Genomic DNA, 13435 nt, shown 5'->3' on the forward strand with positions numbered 1-13435 from the left:
CAGGAATTGAGTTAACGGTATAGTGCCAAGGCAGTAGTCTTCATCCTGACAAAGGTGCCAGGTTAACGTAAAATGCTGACAACAGGGAAAGGGGAACGCTGGCTGAGGGGCACAGGGGACGTCTCTATGCTATCAGTACTCTGCACGTGGCAGATGCTGTGTGTATATACATTTTTTCCAAACTACGGAGTTTATTCAAAAATAAACAAGGGGAACAAAGAACAACAAAGCAGCCAGGGGTGAGAGTAGGCCGTGTCGGGAATGAAATTTCTGACTGGAGGGCACAGGAGAGCACTGAGGCTGGAGTGAGTGCTGCTGGTGGTGGAGGGCCGCGGACGCGTTAGGAGGGCTCTGGCTTCTTCCAGTACCTGCACTGAAATACTCATCCTCCGAGAGGGCGGTCACTTCCGTGTCCAGCGGGATGGGGTCACACAGCAGGATGTCTTTGCCCAACACGTCACACTCGTACCCATCGTCAAAGAGCAACTTATACTTCCCAGCTCCGACATCTCGTGTGATTTTTCCAGAGTAAAAATAGCCATTGGATGACCACTTGGCTACAACACGGAGCCCTACAAAGCTGTTCCCTGGAGAGGAGGCATCTAAGCCATCTGAAGGGCCAGCAGCAGTCTGGAATGGAATCTCGGGAGAGTCGCTTCGACGCAAAGCACCAGCACCCGAGTCTGCCCGTCTGCTGGAGTCTGGCGCTCGAGGCACGATACGGGTGAAGGATTTATCATCCGGCGACATGCTAGGTGAAATGTCCTCTATGCCCAAGGGGCCAGGCACAGCTGTTTCCCTAAAGTGAGATAAGAGACAGGCGAAGGCAGTGAGAATGAGCCAAGGGCAGTAGGATCTATCAGTTTCCCCACTCCTCTGTCCGTGGTCTCCAGCCCGTTCGCTGCTAACCCCATCGCAGGCAGAAGCCTGGTGTCTCAGGGGCCTCACTCTGATCCCGGCCCACTCCCCAGTCAGTGTGGGCCCCTCTTCTCCCTCCTGACACCCCACATACTCTCTGCTCCCCTCTCTTCTCTCTACTCCCTTTTTTCTGAACAAGTCACAGACTAGTGTATCTCACACTACCCGGGTACCTGGTTCCAGTGGTCCGAGAAGGCGGGCGGCCCCTTCGCCCGCGCCCACGAGGTGTGACTGGAGCCTTCCCTGCCTGTCTGATGCCAAGGCCCGCATCACCATCCTCCTCACACACTGGCGTCCCTGTCTGACTGACCCCTTTTCTAGGACTAGAGAATGAAGACAGGTTAGTCTGAGAGCGCCTGCTACCGGATCCTTCTTCACAGTCTCCCCTTGGTCCTCAGACTACATGCCAGGCCAGCAAGGCTGAGCCTCCAGGGCAGCAGGAAGCTGGTCCACACACCCACCACCAAATTAGCTGGGAGCGGGAGTTAGGATACCAAGTAAAGGGCATCCTTCTACACTCCAGTCTAGACCCTCCTGACAAAGCTTCCTACTGCTGCCCTCAAAAACAGCACATCCACTCCTGCCCTGCCTTCTCTTGTACTTCAGGCTCTGGGTACCTGTAGAGGAAAACAAAAAGCTAGGGAACGTGTCAGGTTGGGGCCACTACCCCGAACTTCCTGTGCTCCCAACCAAAACACCCACAGGCTGCAGAAAGTGGGGGGCGGGGGGCAGGAGCCTGGGCCAGCATTCCCGAGGCCCCTCACCTGTTTTCCACAGTTTCTCAGGAAGTCTACCTCCCACAGGGCTCCACCCTACCTCCCATGCAAACCCCAAACAGGAGAGGAATGAAAAGGGGTGGAAGAGGAGTTGATCGATCCTAGGAGGATGGGGGGACTTTCCGCAACTCCCCTTTTCCCATGATATTAACACGTCAGCAACCCTGCCCCTGCGGTGGCTCTCTCTCTGGAGACCCTGTCTGCACCTCAGCTTTCCTGGGCCTCCTCGGGAGCTGGGCAAGGCAAACTCGGCAGGTTCTGTCCCGCTGGTTTTCCCTTTGAGCTGTCCGGCTCCTCTCCCTGAGCTGCCGCTGCTGTGCATGGCAGACAGGCTCGTCCCACTTGACGTGCGGTGTAAGCTGGACGCCTTTGAGGAGAAGGAGCTGATGTCCCCCAGGTCACCCGAGGAGCCGCCGGTCTGTGAAGGGGAGACTTCCGTTTCACACTCCTGACACTCTACGATCGGCTCTTCGGTCTCCTGCCGGAAGAAAGGGGTATAACGGCTTAGAAACGCCACAAGAACATAATGCTCCTGTGATGACTGGATAGTCCTAGATGGCAAGAAATTTCAGTTTAGAGAGTTGGGAATTAGGAAAGAACTTTCTGGAATAATGGAAATGTTCTGTATCTTGCTTTGAATAGTTGTGACATATTGTCAAAACCACTGAACTGCACATTTAAGACCCGTGCATTCTATAGGGAATATATACTTCAATAAAATAAATAAACAAAGATGGTACTAGATCAGGAGGAGGGGGCCTCTATTACCTGGAGCTAAGTTAAATTCTCTTTTTACTGGACAAGTTCACAACCTTTGGCTGCTGAGATGCCAGCAAGGATTCCAACGCAGAGAAGAGAGGTAACGCCCTAGGTGAAGGAAGGCAGGGAAGCTGGCAGGTTAGAGGAGGAGAAAGTGTGGTCAGGAGCCCTTCTGGGTACCTGATTACAGCAGTGGGTAGCCTGACAGTTGTTTCAAATTAGGTATTTCAATACATGATTAAGGAAATTAAAAATCACAGGCAAAAACTGATATATAATGGTATTACTGTTTATAAAAATGAAGACCAAAAAGATAGTAAGCAAAATATTTGAATTTCTGATACCTACAGAGGACAGGAATATCAAACTGACTCTATCTCACTCCCGTGCCTGCTTTGATGAACTGGTAGTGGTTGCCTGGAGCTCAGTCTGAAGCAGCTTCTGAAGCTAATCCCCAGGCTTAATAAGGAAAGGTTCTAGAACCAACCAGCAGTGTCCTCTCTCGGCACAGAACTGAGAGATTATAGGGCACCTGTAATCTGCCCACCTGCCTTCCTCCTCTAGACTGTCTGTGCATGACCGTGCTGCTGCCAGAGAGAAGATGGGAGAGACAGAGGACAGACCACCCCCCCACTCCCCTCAGAGAGTGTACTCTCTCTCTGGGAGATGGTACTCAATGTGCACAGGTGCACACATTTAAATACTACTACTGACTGAATGATTATGTTTGACTACTCCTTTCTTGAAAATCTCTTCTCTAAAATCTATAAAGTCACTCTTCTTTTCATTCTACCTGTTTAGCTAGCTCTACTTGTTTTTGACTCCTCTTCCTCAGCCTATTCATTTTAAATTAGTATTTCCCAGGAGTCTGTTCTCACTTCTCTCCTCACTCTTCGTGTTTTCCTTGGCCAGTCTTACACGACTTATTCTGACCTGTCTACCAACAATACCATGATGACTCAGCTCTAAGCTCTCAGATATAAATGCCTCCTGAACTCTTACCCTTGGATATACCAGGGACACCTGTATCTTAACCCCTCTAAAACTCAAACTCCTCTCCATTTCCTTGCCTTCAATGAACCCTGGACGTCCCCAGTGCCTCTCATATCCCCTGAAGCTCTCTGTAGCAGGGGCTGATTTTCCTTAACCAAACCTCAACCCCTGGTTGGGGAACTGGATCCCACACGCCACAGCTAAAGATTCTGTGTGCAGCAACTAAGACTCTGCACAGCTAAACAGATAAATAGAAATAAATATTAAAAAAAAAAGAATTTGGAGATGAGAGGCCTCCTTGCTCCCCATTGTCATTAACAGATCATTTCTACCTCCCTACTTCTTGCTCCTACCAAACCATTATCTGTCGTTCCATACTCACCCACATCCTCCCAATCCCTCTCATGCATGAACACCTTACACCTGGTTCAAAGCCTCCCCATCTCCCATTTCCATGATCATTTTTGAGGCTAACAACCAACAGATGACCCATCCAGCAACAAGCTTTCCCGATCTAATCACACCATTAACCTTTTCCTCTCCTCTACCCCAGCATCTGCATTCACCAGTGTCATTACCAGAACTTGCACCATCTCCAGAAATCTCATCCCTCTCCACTCACCATCTCCTATTCTAGCCAGGTATGAGTCAGCACCATCTGCCAAGGTCACTGAACTAAAGCATGTGTTGGGAGCCCAGAACTTAAGTCAACTCCTTCTCGTGAACATAGCAAGCGAGCAGGGGCAAGACCAGTCCAGCAGGCTGGGACTCCAGGCGGCTCCTCAGTTGGAAAGGAGACCCAAAGAGCAGCAGCGACCTACACCTGCTTTTGCAACTGTTTAGAAGTTCAGGTCTTGTTCTTATAATGACTTGGGTCCAGGCTCCAAGTTGGCCTGTTAAGATCTTTTTAATGTATTTGCTTATTCTTTTTCCTGTGTGTCCCTCTTACTAGATTCAGAGGCCACAGTAAGAGTAGTAACCATCTTCTTTCCTGGATTTATCCTCCAAATAGCACAGTGCCTGCCACAAAAGTGGCTCTAAATAAATATTTACTGAAGGAAGGATCTTCTCTCGTAAACCTGTGTCCTATTTATATTCTCCCAGTAAACGGTACCACCATCTATCTGGGCTCCCTGATGGTTCAGTGGGTAAAGAATCTGCCTACAATGCAGGAGACAGAGGAGACATGGGTTCGATCCCTGGTTAGGCAGAGTCCTGGAGGAGGAAATGGCAACCCACTCCTGTATTCTTGCCTAAAAAAATCCCATGGACAGAGGAGCCTGGTGGACTACAGTCCAAACAGTCGCAAAGAGTAGGACATGACTGAACAACCCTAGCAGAAAGCCCAGGCATCATACATGGTTCCTCCCTCTGCCATCATCCCTGCGATCAGGAATTCAGCAGCCCATTAATTTCACCTTCTGTATGTTCTGTATGTATTTTACATCTGCTTCATGCCTCTCAATCCCTGCTGCTACTGCCCTAATTTGACACTCACTGCCTCTGGTCTAAACTTTGCCTCTAATCTCTCCTGTTCCAATCAACTCTTACACTGCTCTGATTAGACCTTCCCAATATGCAAATCTGAGCATATCATTCCTTTCCCCCAAATTCTTTAAAGGCTCTCCATCACATACAAGATAAAAATCTAAAAAAAAAAAATCAAAGATAAAAATCAAAACTTTGTTCTGTGGGATACGAAGCCTCGTGCTCTGGGCCCTGAGCAACCTCAAGAGCATCCACTCTCCTCAGTCCCACCCTTTCGTTCTTGCTGCATCCTAAATATTCATTAAGCACGCCATGGAGTCTACAACACGTGCAAGCTTCTTCACTCTGCCTGCAGCGTCCTCTGCCCCTGCCCCCTCTCCGCCCCACTGCTGAGCACATGTCTGCTGAGGCCTCTCGGCCACCTTCAGGCCCGCTCACAGGCTCTGCGCCCTCTTTCTAACACAGCTTTCCCACCTCTCTACTGCAGCGACCACAGTTCTGGATTGCTTGCACGCCAAGTGTAAGCTCCTAAGAGAATAGGGACCCTGTCTTTTTATCTTCATAGTAGTGATAGGAACACAGCAACAGAGAAGATGCTGGTAAATAAATGAATAAAAGATGATAATCAAAGGCTACAAGAGATGAGGGAAAGTTCCCAGAATCCTCTGACCTTGACCTGTGCACCTTCACATCTTTAGCCTGGCTACCAACTGGACTGTTCCCACCTGTGTTCTCTTTACATTCTGCCTCTGTGCTTTTGCCCGCCAAGGCTTCTTTTTAAATGCAATGTCCTTTCCCTGAATCTCTCAATATCTAAAACCTTCAATGTTCAACTGGCCCTCACCCGAAGGATTTGTCAAAATTCCCTTCAGACAAGTTTCTTCCTCTTCTCAACTCCTACATAGACCTTCCTTTTGACACATGTCCCTTTCACTCTAAGAGACTGCACACTGCAGCAGTCAGGAAGGCAGGCTCTGGAATCAGACTGCCTGGAATAAATGCCACTTCCTCTGTTTATTAGCTATACAGCATTAAGCAAATGAGTTTAACTTGCTATGCCTCAGTTTCGTGAGTGCAAAATGAGAATAATATTTACTTCATACCTTAGTTGTGAGAATTAAATAAGTTAAATCACTTAAAAGTCCTTAGAATAGTGCCAGGCATATAGCCAGTGACCAATAAATGTTCAGTTCAGTTAGTTCAGTTGCTCGGTCGTGTCCGACTCTTTGCGACCCCATGGACTGCAGCACACCAGGCCTCCCTGTCCATCACCAACTCCAATAAATGTTAGCTATTATTATTTTATTTAGTTATGGCAGTGTTTCCCAAACTATGTAACACAGGGATATAATAAACATTACTGTAAAAAATGTTCAATGGTCAAATAAGTTTGGGAAGTTCTGGGTTACACAATAAAATAAATATCTTTACTCTAAGACTTCTTAAGGTCTTTAATGTAATATGCACTGTGAATTCCCACAATGGGGGAAGGCATGGTTACAGTTCTTGGTGTTTTCTCAAACTTAATATTTATGACCATGGAATTTTTTTCCCTCTCAGAATATCTAATAAGCCTACTGTTTCCAGATATATACTTTACAAAGCATCATAAATGAAATAATGAAGTAATATGTGCGACACTTAAAATAGCACCTGGCACAGACTTCAGTGTAGACTACAACAGTTACAAAAACTTGTCATGAAAGCAAACTGTTTTTCTGTAAAGCTGCTAAGTTCGTAATTTCTCCAAAATAGTAATAACACTGAAAAAAATTTTGTAAACATAAAATTGAAAGTAGCGTTCCAGTTCAAGACGGTGGAGTAGAGGAACATGCACTCATCTCCTGCGAGAGCACCAAAATCACAACTAGCTGTTGAACAACCATCGACAGGAGGACGCTGGAACCCACCAAAAAAGACACCCCACACCCAAAGACAATGACGAAGCCGCAGTGAGACGGCGGGGGGGGTGGTACACACTCACGATAAAATCAAACCTCATACCTACCGGGTAGGTGACCCACAGACTGGAGAAAGGTAATACCAAAGAAGTTCTCCCACTGTTGTGAAATTTCTGAACCCCACGTCAGGCTTCCCAGCCTGGGGATCCAACAAAGGGACTGGGAAACCCCAGGGAATCTGACCTTGAAGGCCAGTGGGATTTGATTATAAAGACTTCCACAGGACTGGAGGAACAGAGACGCCAGCCTTAGAGAGCACAAACAAACCCTTGTGTGCATCAAGGCTCAGAGCAAAGGAGCAGTGAGCCCAAACTGAACCAGAACTACCTGGTGGTGTGGCGGGGTCTCCTATGGAGGCAGGGTCAGCAGGGGGCTCACCACAGGGACAGGGGGGACTGGCAGCAGCTGTCTGGGAAGGTCTCCTTTGGCATAAACCCCCTTGGAGGTCGCCATTAACCCTACCATAGAGTCCAAGGCTGGGTCACCTCAGGACAAACATCTATCAGGGAGGAAACTCAACCCCACCCATCAGCAGATAACTGGATTAAAGCTTTACTGAACAAGGCCCTGCCCACCAGAGCAAGACTCAAGTGTTCCAACCACCAGTCCCTCCCATCAGGAAGCTTACACAGGCCTCTTAGCCTCCGCCATCAGAGGACAGACAGAAAGGCAAGAACCACCACAATCACACAGCGAGTAAAACAAAACCACATTACAGAAAGTTAATCAGCATGAAAAAGCAGAAAGTTATGTCCCAGATGAAGGGACAAGGTAAAACCCCAGAAAAACAAATGAAGTGGAGATAGGCAATGCTCCAGAAAAAGAACTCAGAATAATGATAGTGAATATGATTCAGGATCTCAGAAAAAGAATGGAGGCAAAGATTGAAGAGATGCAAGAAATGTTTACCAAAGACCTAGAAAGAAAGTGAAGTCGCTCAGTTGTGTCCAACTCTTTGCAACCCCATGGACTGTAGCCCACCAGGCTCCTCCATCCATGGAATTTTCCAGGGAAGAGTACTGGAGTGGGTTGCCATTTCCTTCTCCAGGGGATCTTCCCGACCCAGGGATCGAACCCGAGGCTCCCACATTGTAGGCAGAGACGCTTTACCATCTGAGCCACCAGGGAAGCCTAAAGATCTAGAAGAACTAAAGAAAAAACAAACAGAAAATAATACACCAGAAGGAATCAATAGCAGAATAACTAAGGCAGAAGAACAGATAAATGATCTGGAGGACAGAAAGGTGGAAATGACTGCCACAGAATAGAATATAGAAAAAGGAATGAAAAGCAGTGAAGAGAGCCTAAGAGACCTCTGGGACAACATTCAATGAACCAATATTCGCATTATACAGGTCCCAGAAGGAGAAGAGAAAGAAAGGACCAGAGGAAAATATTTGAGGAAATAATAGATGGAAACTTCCCAAACATGGGAAAGGAAACAAACAAACCAAGTCCAAGAAGCACAGAGTCCCAAGCAGGATAAACCCAAGGAGAAACACACTGAGACACACAGTAATCAAATGGACAAAAATTAAAGACAGAGATAAATATTAAAAGCAACAATGGAAAAATGACAAATAACATACAAGCGACCTCCCACCAGGCTATCAGCTGGTTTCTAAACAGAAACTCTACAAGCCAGAGGGGAAAGGTATGATATATTTAAAGTGATGAAGGGGAAAAACCTACAACCAAGAAGACTCTACCCAGCAAGACTCTCTTTCAGATTTGATGAAAAAATCAAAAGCTTTCCAGACAAGCAAAGTTAAGAGAATCCAGCACCACCAAACCAGCTTTATAACAAATGCTAAAGGAACTTCTCTAGGCAAGAAACACAAGAGAAGGAAAAGACCTACAGAAAATAAACCCCAAACAATTAAGAAAACAGTAATAGGATCATACATATTGATAATTACCTTAAATGTAAATGGATTAAATGCACCAACCAAAAGACATAGACTGGCTGAGCAGATGAAAACATGTGCATGTATGCATTTCCACTTACCACATCACTTCTGCTTGACCTCCCCCCCAAATTGTATGTAATTATATTTACAGTTAATCATGTTCCCATTGGAGAAGGCAATGGCACCCCACTCCAGTACTCTTGCCTGGAAAATCCCATGGACGGAGGAGCCTGGTAGGCTGCAGTCCATGGGGTCGCTAAGAGTCAGACACGACTGAGCGACTTCACTTTCACTTTTCACTTTCATGCATTGGAGAAGGAAATGGCAACCCACTCCAGTGTTCTTGCCTGGAGAATCCCAGGGACGGGCAGCCTGGTGGGCTGCTGTCTATGGGGTCGCAAAGAGTTGGACATGACTGAAGTGACTTAGTAGCAGCAGCATGTTCCCATTATGGCTTTCAACTGTAATTATATTTTTTATAATTATCTTTTGATTGTGAAAAATAATAAACATCTTTTACTATTGTGATTATGTAACTATTACTCACCTCATATCACTGTATCATGATTGGTCAACAGAAAAATTATGTAATTCTGTATCACCTAAACTACCATTTAATAGAAAAACCTGTAATCACTTTTTAAAACCCATATGCATATCAGAATTACCTTGAAATTTTTTGAAAACTACAAATATCCAGGTATTGCTTTTTTTTATTGGCCAGAGGTCCAGATATATTTCTAATGAGCAGCCATGTTTAAAAACAACTGGACTATATGAGGATCTTTTACTTTTATCTAGTTTGTTTCACTTTTTCTATTTCATATTTAGTGCTCTCATTTCATTCAGTTTATGTTTTCCAATTTCTCCATCTTCTTTTTTTGATGTTCTTTCTCAAGCCTTTATCAAGCACAGCAGCTTTTGTATACATATATGTAATATATATATTTTACAAAATGTATGAATTTTTGCCTAACTAAAAACTTTATGACATTTTGATTCCACTTGTTTGATTTAGTATGACTAGAATGCTAGATTTCAAATTAAAAAAATAGATCTACAACAAGCAACAAAGGTTTACTGTATAGTACAGAGAACCTAGTCAGTATCCTGTAATAACCTATAATGGAAAATAATTTCAAAAATAACATATGTGTATATGTATACCTGAAACACACACACACAAAAGAATTCTATTTTCTGAAACTTAGTAATGTTTATCTTCTTGCCAATTTTTCTAAATGTCCTATGGACATCTAATAACAATGCATGAGATACAAAATTTTAAATATATTTCTGTAGGATATGCTTAATATAAATTAAATATATATTTAAATTATTGACATTAAAGATGCTCTTATTCTTATTTTTTTGCACTTGATAAAATACTCTCAGAGACATGTCAATATATCTGTGATTATACATCTCTCTTCCCTTGTACTTCTTCTGATATTCGCTTTACGTGTCTTTCTTTGTTGTAAAAGTGTCTAATGGTTTATGATGTCTATCTTCTTTGTGAAATTGTACCTTTTATCATTAAAAACATTCATCTTTGTTTCATTTAAAATAAATTTTTTAAAAATTGAAGGTAAACCAGCATTTTAAAAGAAATATTTTTGGCATCTGGTGTATAATAAAGAATATAAGACAATTTCTCAAACTAAAATTAAACACTTTGACATGAGAGCCATAATGGCCCATTAATGAACAGCAGCAAATATGTTCCACTTAAACTATTTACCAGTTTAATTCTCCCAGAGAACAATCTCCTATATGGCTAGCTGCCAGAATTAAAGAAAAGTGCTTGACTAAGGAATAAAATAGCTATGCCTCTTGTCAATCAGTAAAATGGTTCCTGGAGGAACTTCCCCAGTGTTCCAGGGGTTAAGAATCCACCTGCCAGTGCAGGGGACATAGGTTCCAACCCTGATCCTGAAGGATCCCACAGGCTACAGAGCAACAAAGCCTGCAAGCCACACCTGAGGCCACACTGTAGAGCCCTTAAGCTGCACCTACTGAAGCCCGCACGCCCTAGAGCCCACGCTCTGCAATAAGAGAAACCACCACACCAAAGAGCAGCCTCCACATGCCGCAACCAGAGAAAGCCCACGAGCGGCAACAAAGACCCCGTGCATCACATAGATGAATACTGAAAGAGTAAAACATAATATTTTATCATCGTATGTACCAAAATATTAACATACGTGGGCTTCCCTGGTAGCTTAGTGGTAAAAAAAAAATCCACCTACCAATGCAGATGGGTTCAATTCCTGGATCAGGAAGACCCCCTGGGGAAGGAAATGGCAACCCACTCCAGTATTCTTGCCTGGGAAATTTCATGGACAGAGGAGCCTAGCAGGCTACAGTCCGTGTGGTTGCACAAGAGTCAAACATGACTAAGCAATTAAATAAAAACGTTAACATATGTACCGGATATTAACATATATACCAAGAAAAAAAGTGCCAGATCTTTAATTCTAGAAAATCTAACCTCAGCCACTGTTAGATCTAAACAAAGTCAGCATACAACACTGTCCACTGTATCAGTCAATAAACATCAATATTCTGCTGACACTGGGAATGAGTTCATAGTGAATTCTACTAAAAAATAAAGGTATACTTCCTACTAACAGGCTCATAACCACACATGGATGGAGACCAAGATCAATGAGTAAAAAATGGTAACGTGAGAAAACAGTAAGAAACAATGAGAAAATACATGCTGCTAAGCAGGAGATTCTAAACTTCATTAGTTTCAAGGATTAAAAATAACACATAAAATCTTTATACATGACAGATTTACCACTTTGTTCTCTATACATATGGAAAGCATAATGGGACTGGTTAAATGACTGACCAAAGATCAGACAGCAAACCCATGGTTGGGAAAAACAGAACTCTAACCCAGTTCTTATATCTTTTTCACAGGAGGAGGAAGGAAAACGAAGCGTTAGCAGCTAGCTACACAGGGAAGAGGGATGGAGGCGGAAAACCAGGTAATTTTTCTATTGAAAGAAATCTGCCACATAGACCCAAGTATGTATTACCTCAGTTACTTTTCTTTCTACTTCTGTTCCATCCACGTAATACACGTCTGTGATGACACGAGTGACAAGTGTGCGGACCTCACGGATTGTTCTCATGTGGCGATGCAAGACGTGGCCGTGCGGGGGCTGAGGCATATCAAACTCTTCCTCCCCCTACGACAGAAAACAGAGAGCACAGGCCTGAGTCTCACGGCAAACTGGCAGACTCACAAGTCAACTTCTTCACGACGAGCACTGTTCAGAGGGTCCATGAATCTCGTGTGATGGGATTTTCCAGCTGCTCTGTTTCTATTCACTTATGGCTAACACTAGACATGGGCCAGCTGTCTAGTGAGAGGAGTTTATATCGGTTTCACCTAAAAACCTATTTCAGTCTAAATCAAAATCATAACATCTAGCACTTATATCTAGGATTTTTAAGTGAAATTTTGATCCCCTAAAAGCACGTTAGAGATTGTAATCCTTCTGATTCTGTTGCTGACTTATCAGCATACAATTTACACTTGCAAGAGGTCTTCAAATAAAAGGAAGGCATTCTTTAGAACTTTATATAAAACAGAATAAGATCTGAAAATCTCAGTGTAGTCTGTTTTTCCTGCATTAGTAAGTGAAAACTATGGTATATTTATTCCTGGAGCAAGACACATTGATTTCTCCTAGAATTAAGTATGAAATATTTAATGTATTCCAAATAATAGACTGTAACTAAAGAGTTGAGCTAGTGTCCACAAATAGAGGACATTAGCAAATTAGGATTTTGTATCTAGTTGTATCATAAAGAATAGTCAGCTACATAGTTTAAATGAGACCCTACATTTTTATGACAACTATTACATACATGTTTTCTCATAACATCTGTATCACATTTATCCACATCCACAACCCCACCCCTTCTGCCCCACAGCTCTATAACTGTGAAAGGAAATGCATGCTTTTTTCTCCCACCCGATTTCCCCTACAGTAGACTGATACTACTTTCTGCAATCAGTGTCAAGGTCAGTGTCAGCATCAAGTGTCTTTCAGGAGAGTTATATGCACCACCACATAAGGGCGAGCCTGGTTTTTCATTGCAGTGTGGCAATATTTTACCTAAAGTAATTTACCTGAAGAATTCCCAGTCCAACTTCATGTTAGGGTGAAATATCTATGAAAATTATACAAATAAAGTGCATGGAAACTTACTCAACCAATTCCTTAAAATAATTCTGTCCATACAAACAACTCTGGTTAATGAATGGTCAAGGTACTGGTCTGTCACACACCAGTCACCAGGGTGCCCCTGCATAAGAACCACAGCAGCCTGGACCTGCTAGCTGCACACACGGTGATTAGACCCTCGATCACAGAAGTCTAAAAGCTTTTGGTGTGCTTTACGTATATCCTTAAAATGCAGCCAAAAGCCTCCCTGTAGTCTTCCATTACAACAGCCAGGTAAATGATCACATCAAGAGAAATACCTAAATAAACATAGAGTCTGATAGAGTAAGAAAGAAGAGAAGGGAAAGAAGGCGGATAAAAAGAAAGTTATGCTTACTCTCTTCAAATAATATTCTGAAAAGTTTCTGTAAAGATACGTAACTTGA

The 13435-nt window shown here is 43.7% G+C and overlaps 1 protein-coding gene across 3 annotated transcripts in view; it reads right to left on the reverse strand.

Annotated features, from left to right (window-relative positions):
• Positions 1–13435, reverse strand: part of TP53BP1 (tumor protein p53 binding protein 1) — a 66690-nt gene that overhangs the window by 10014 nt on the left and 43241 nt on the right. For all 3 annotated transcript variants that reach the window (XM_070358809.1, XM_070358808.1, XM_005892598.3), the window contains 4 exons: positions 11853–12005; positions 1901–2172; positions 1092–1241; positions 369–799 (listed from right to left, as the gene is read on the reverse strand). In XM_070358809.1, coding sequence (XP_070214910.1) covers positions 369–799; positions 1092–1241; positions 1901–2172; positions 11853–12005 — 1006 coding nt within the window. The remainder of the gene's footprint in view (positions 1–368; positions 800–1091; positions 1242–1900; positions 2173–11852; positions 12006–13435) is intronic.

This window comes from Bos mutus, chromosome 21 (assembly GCF_027580195.1).
Source record: "Bos mutus isolate GX-2022 chromosome 21, NWIPB_WYAK_1.1, whole genome shotgun sequence".
Lineage (NCBI taxonomy): Eukaryota > Metazoa > Chordata > Mammalia > Artiodactyla > Bovidae > Bos > Bos mutus.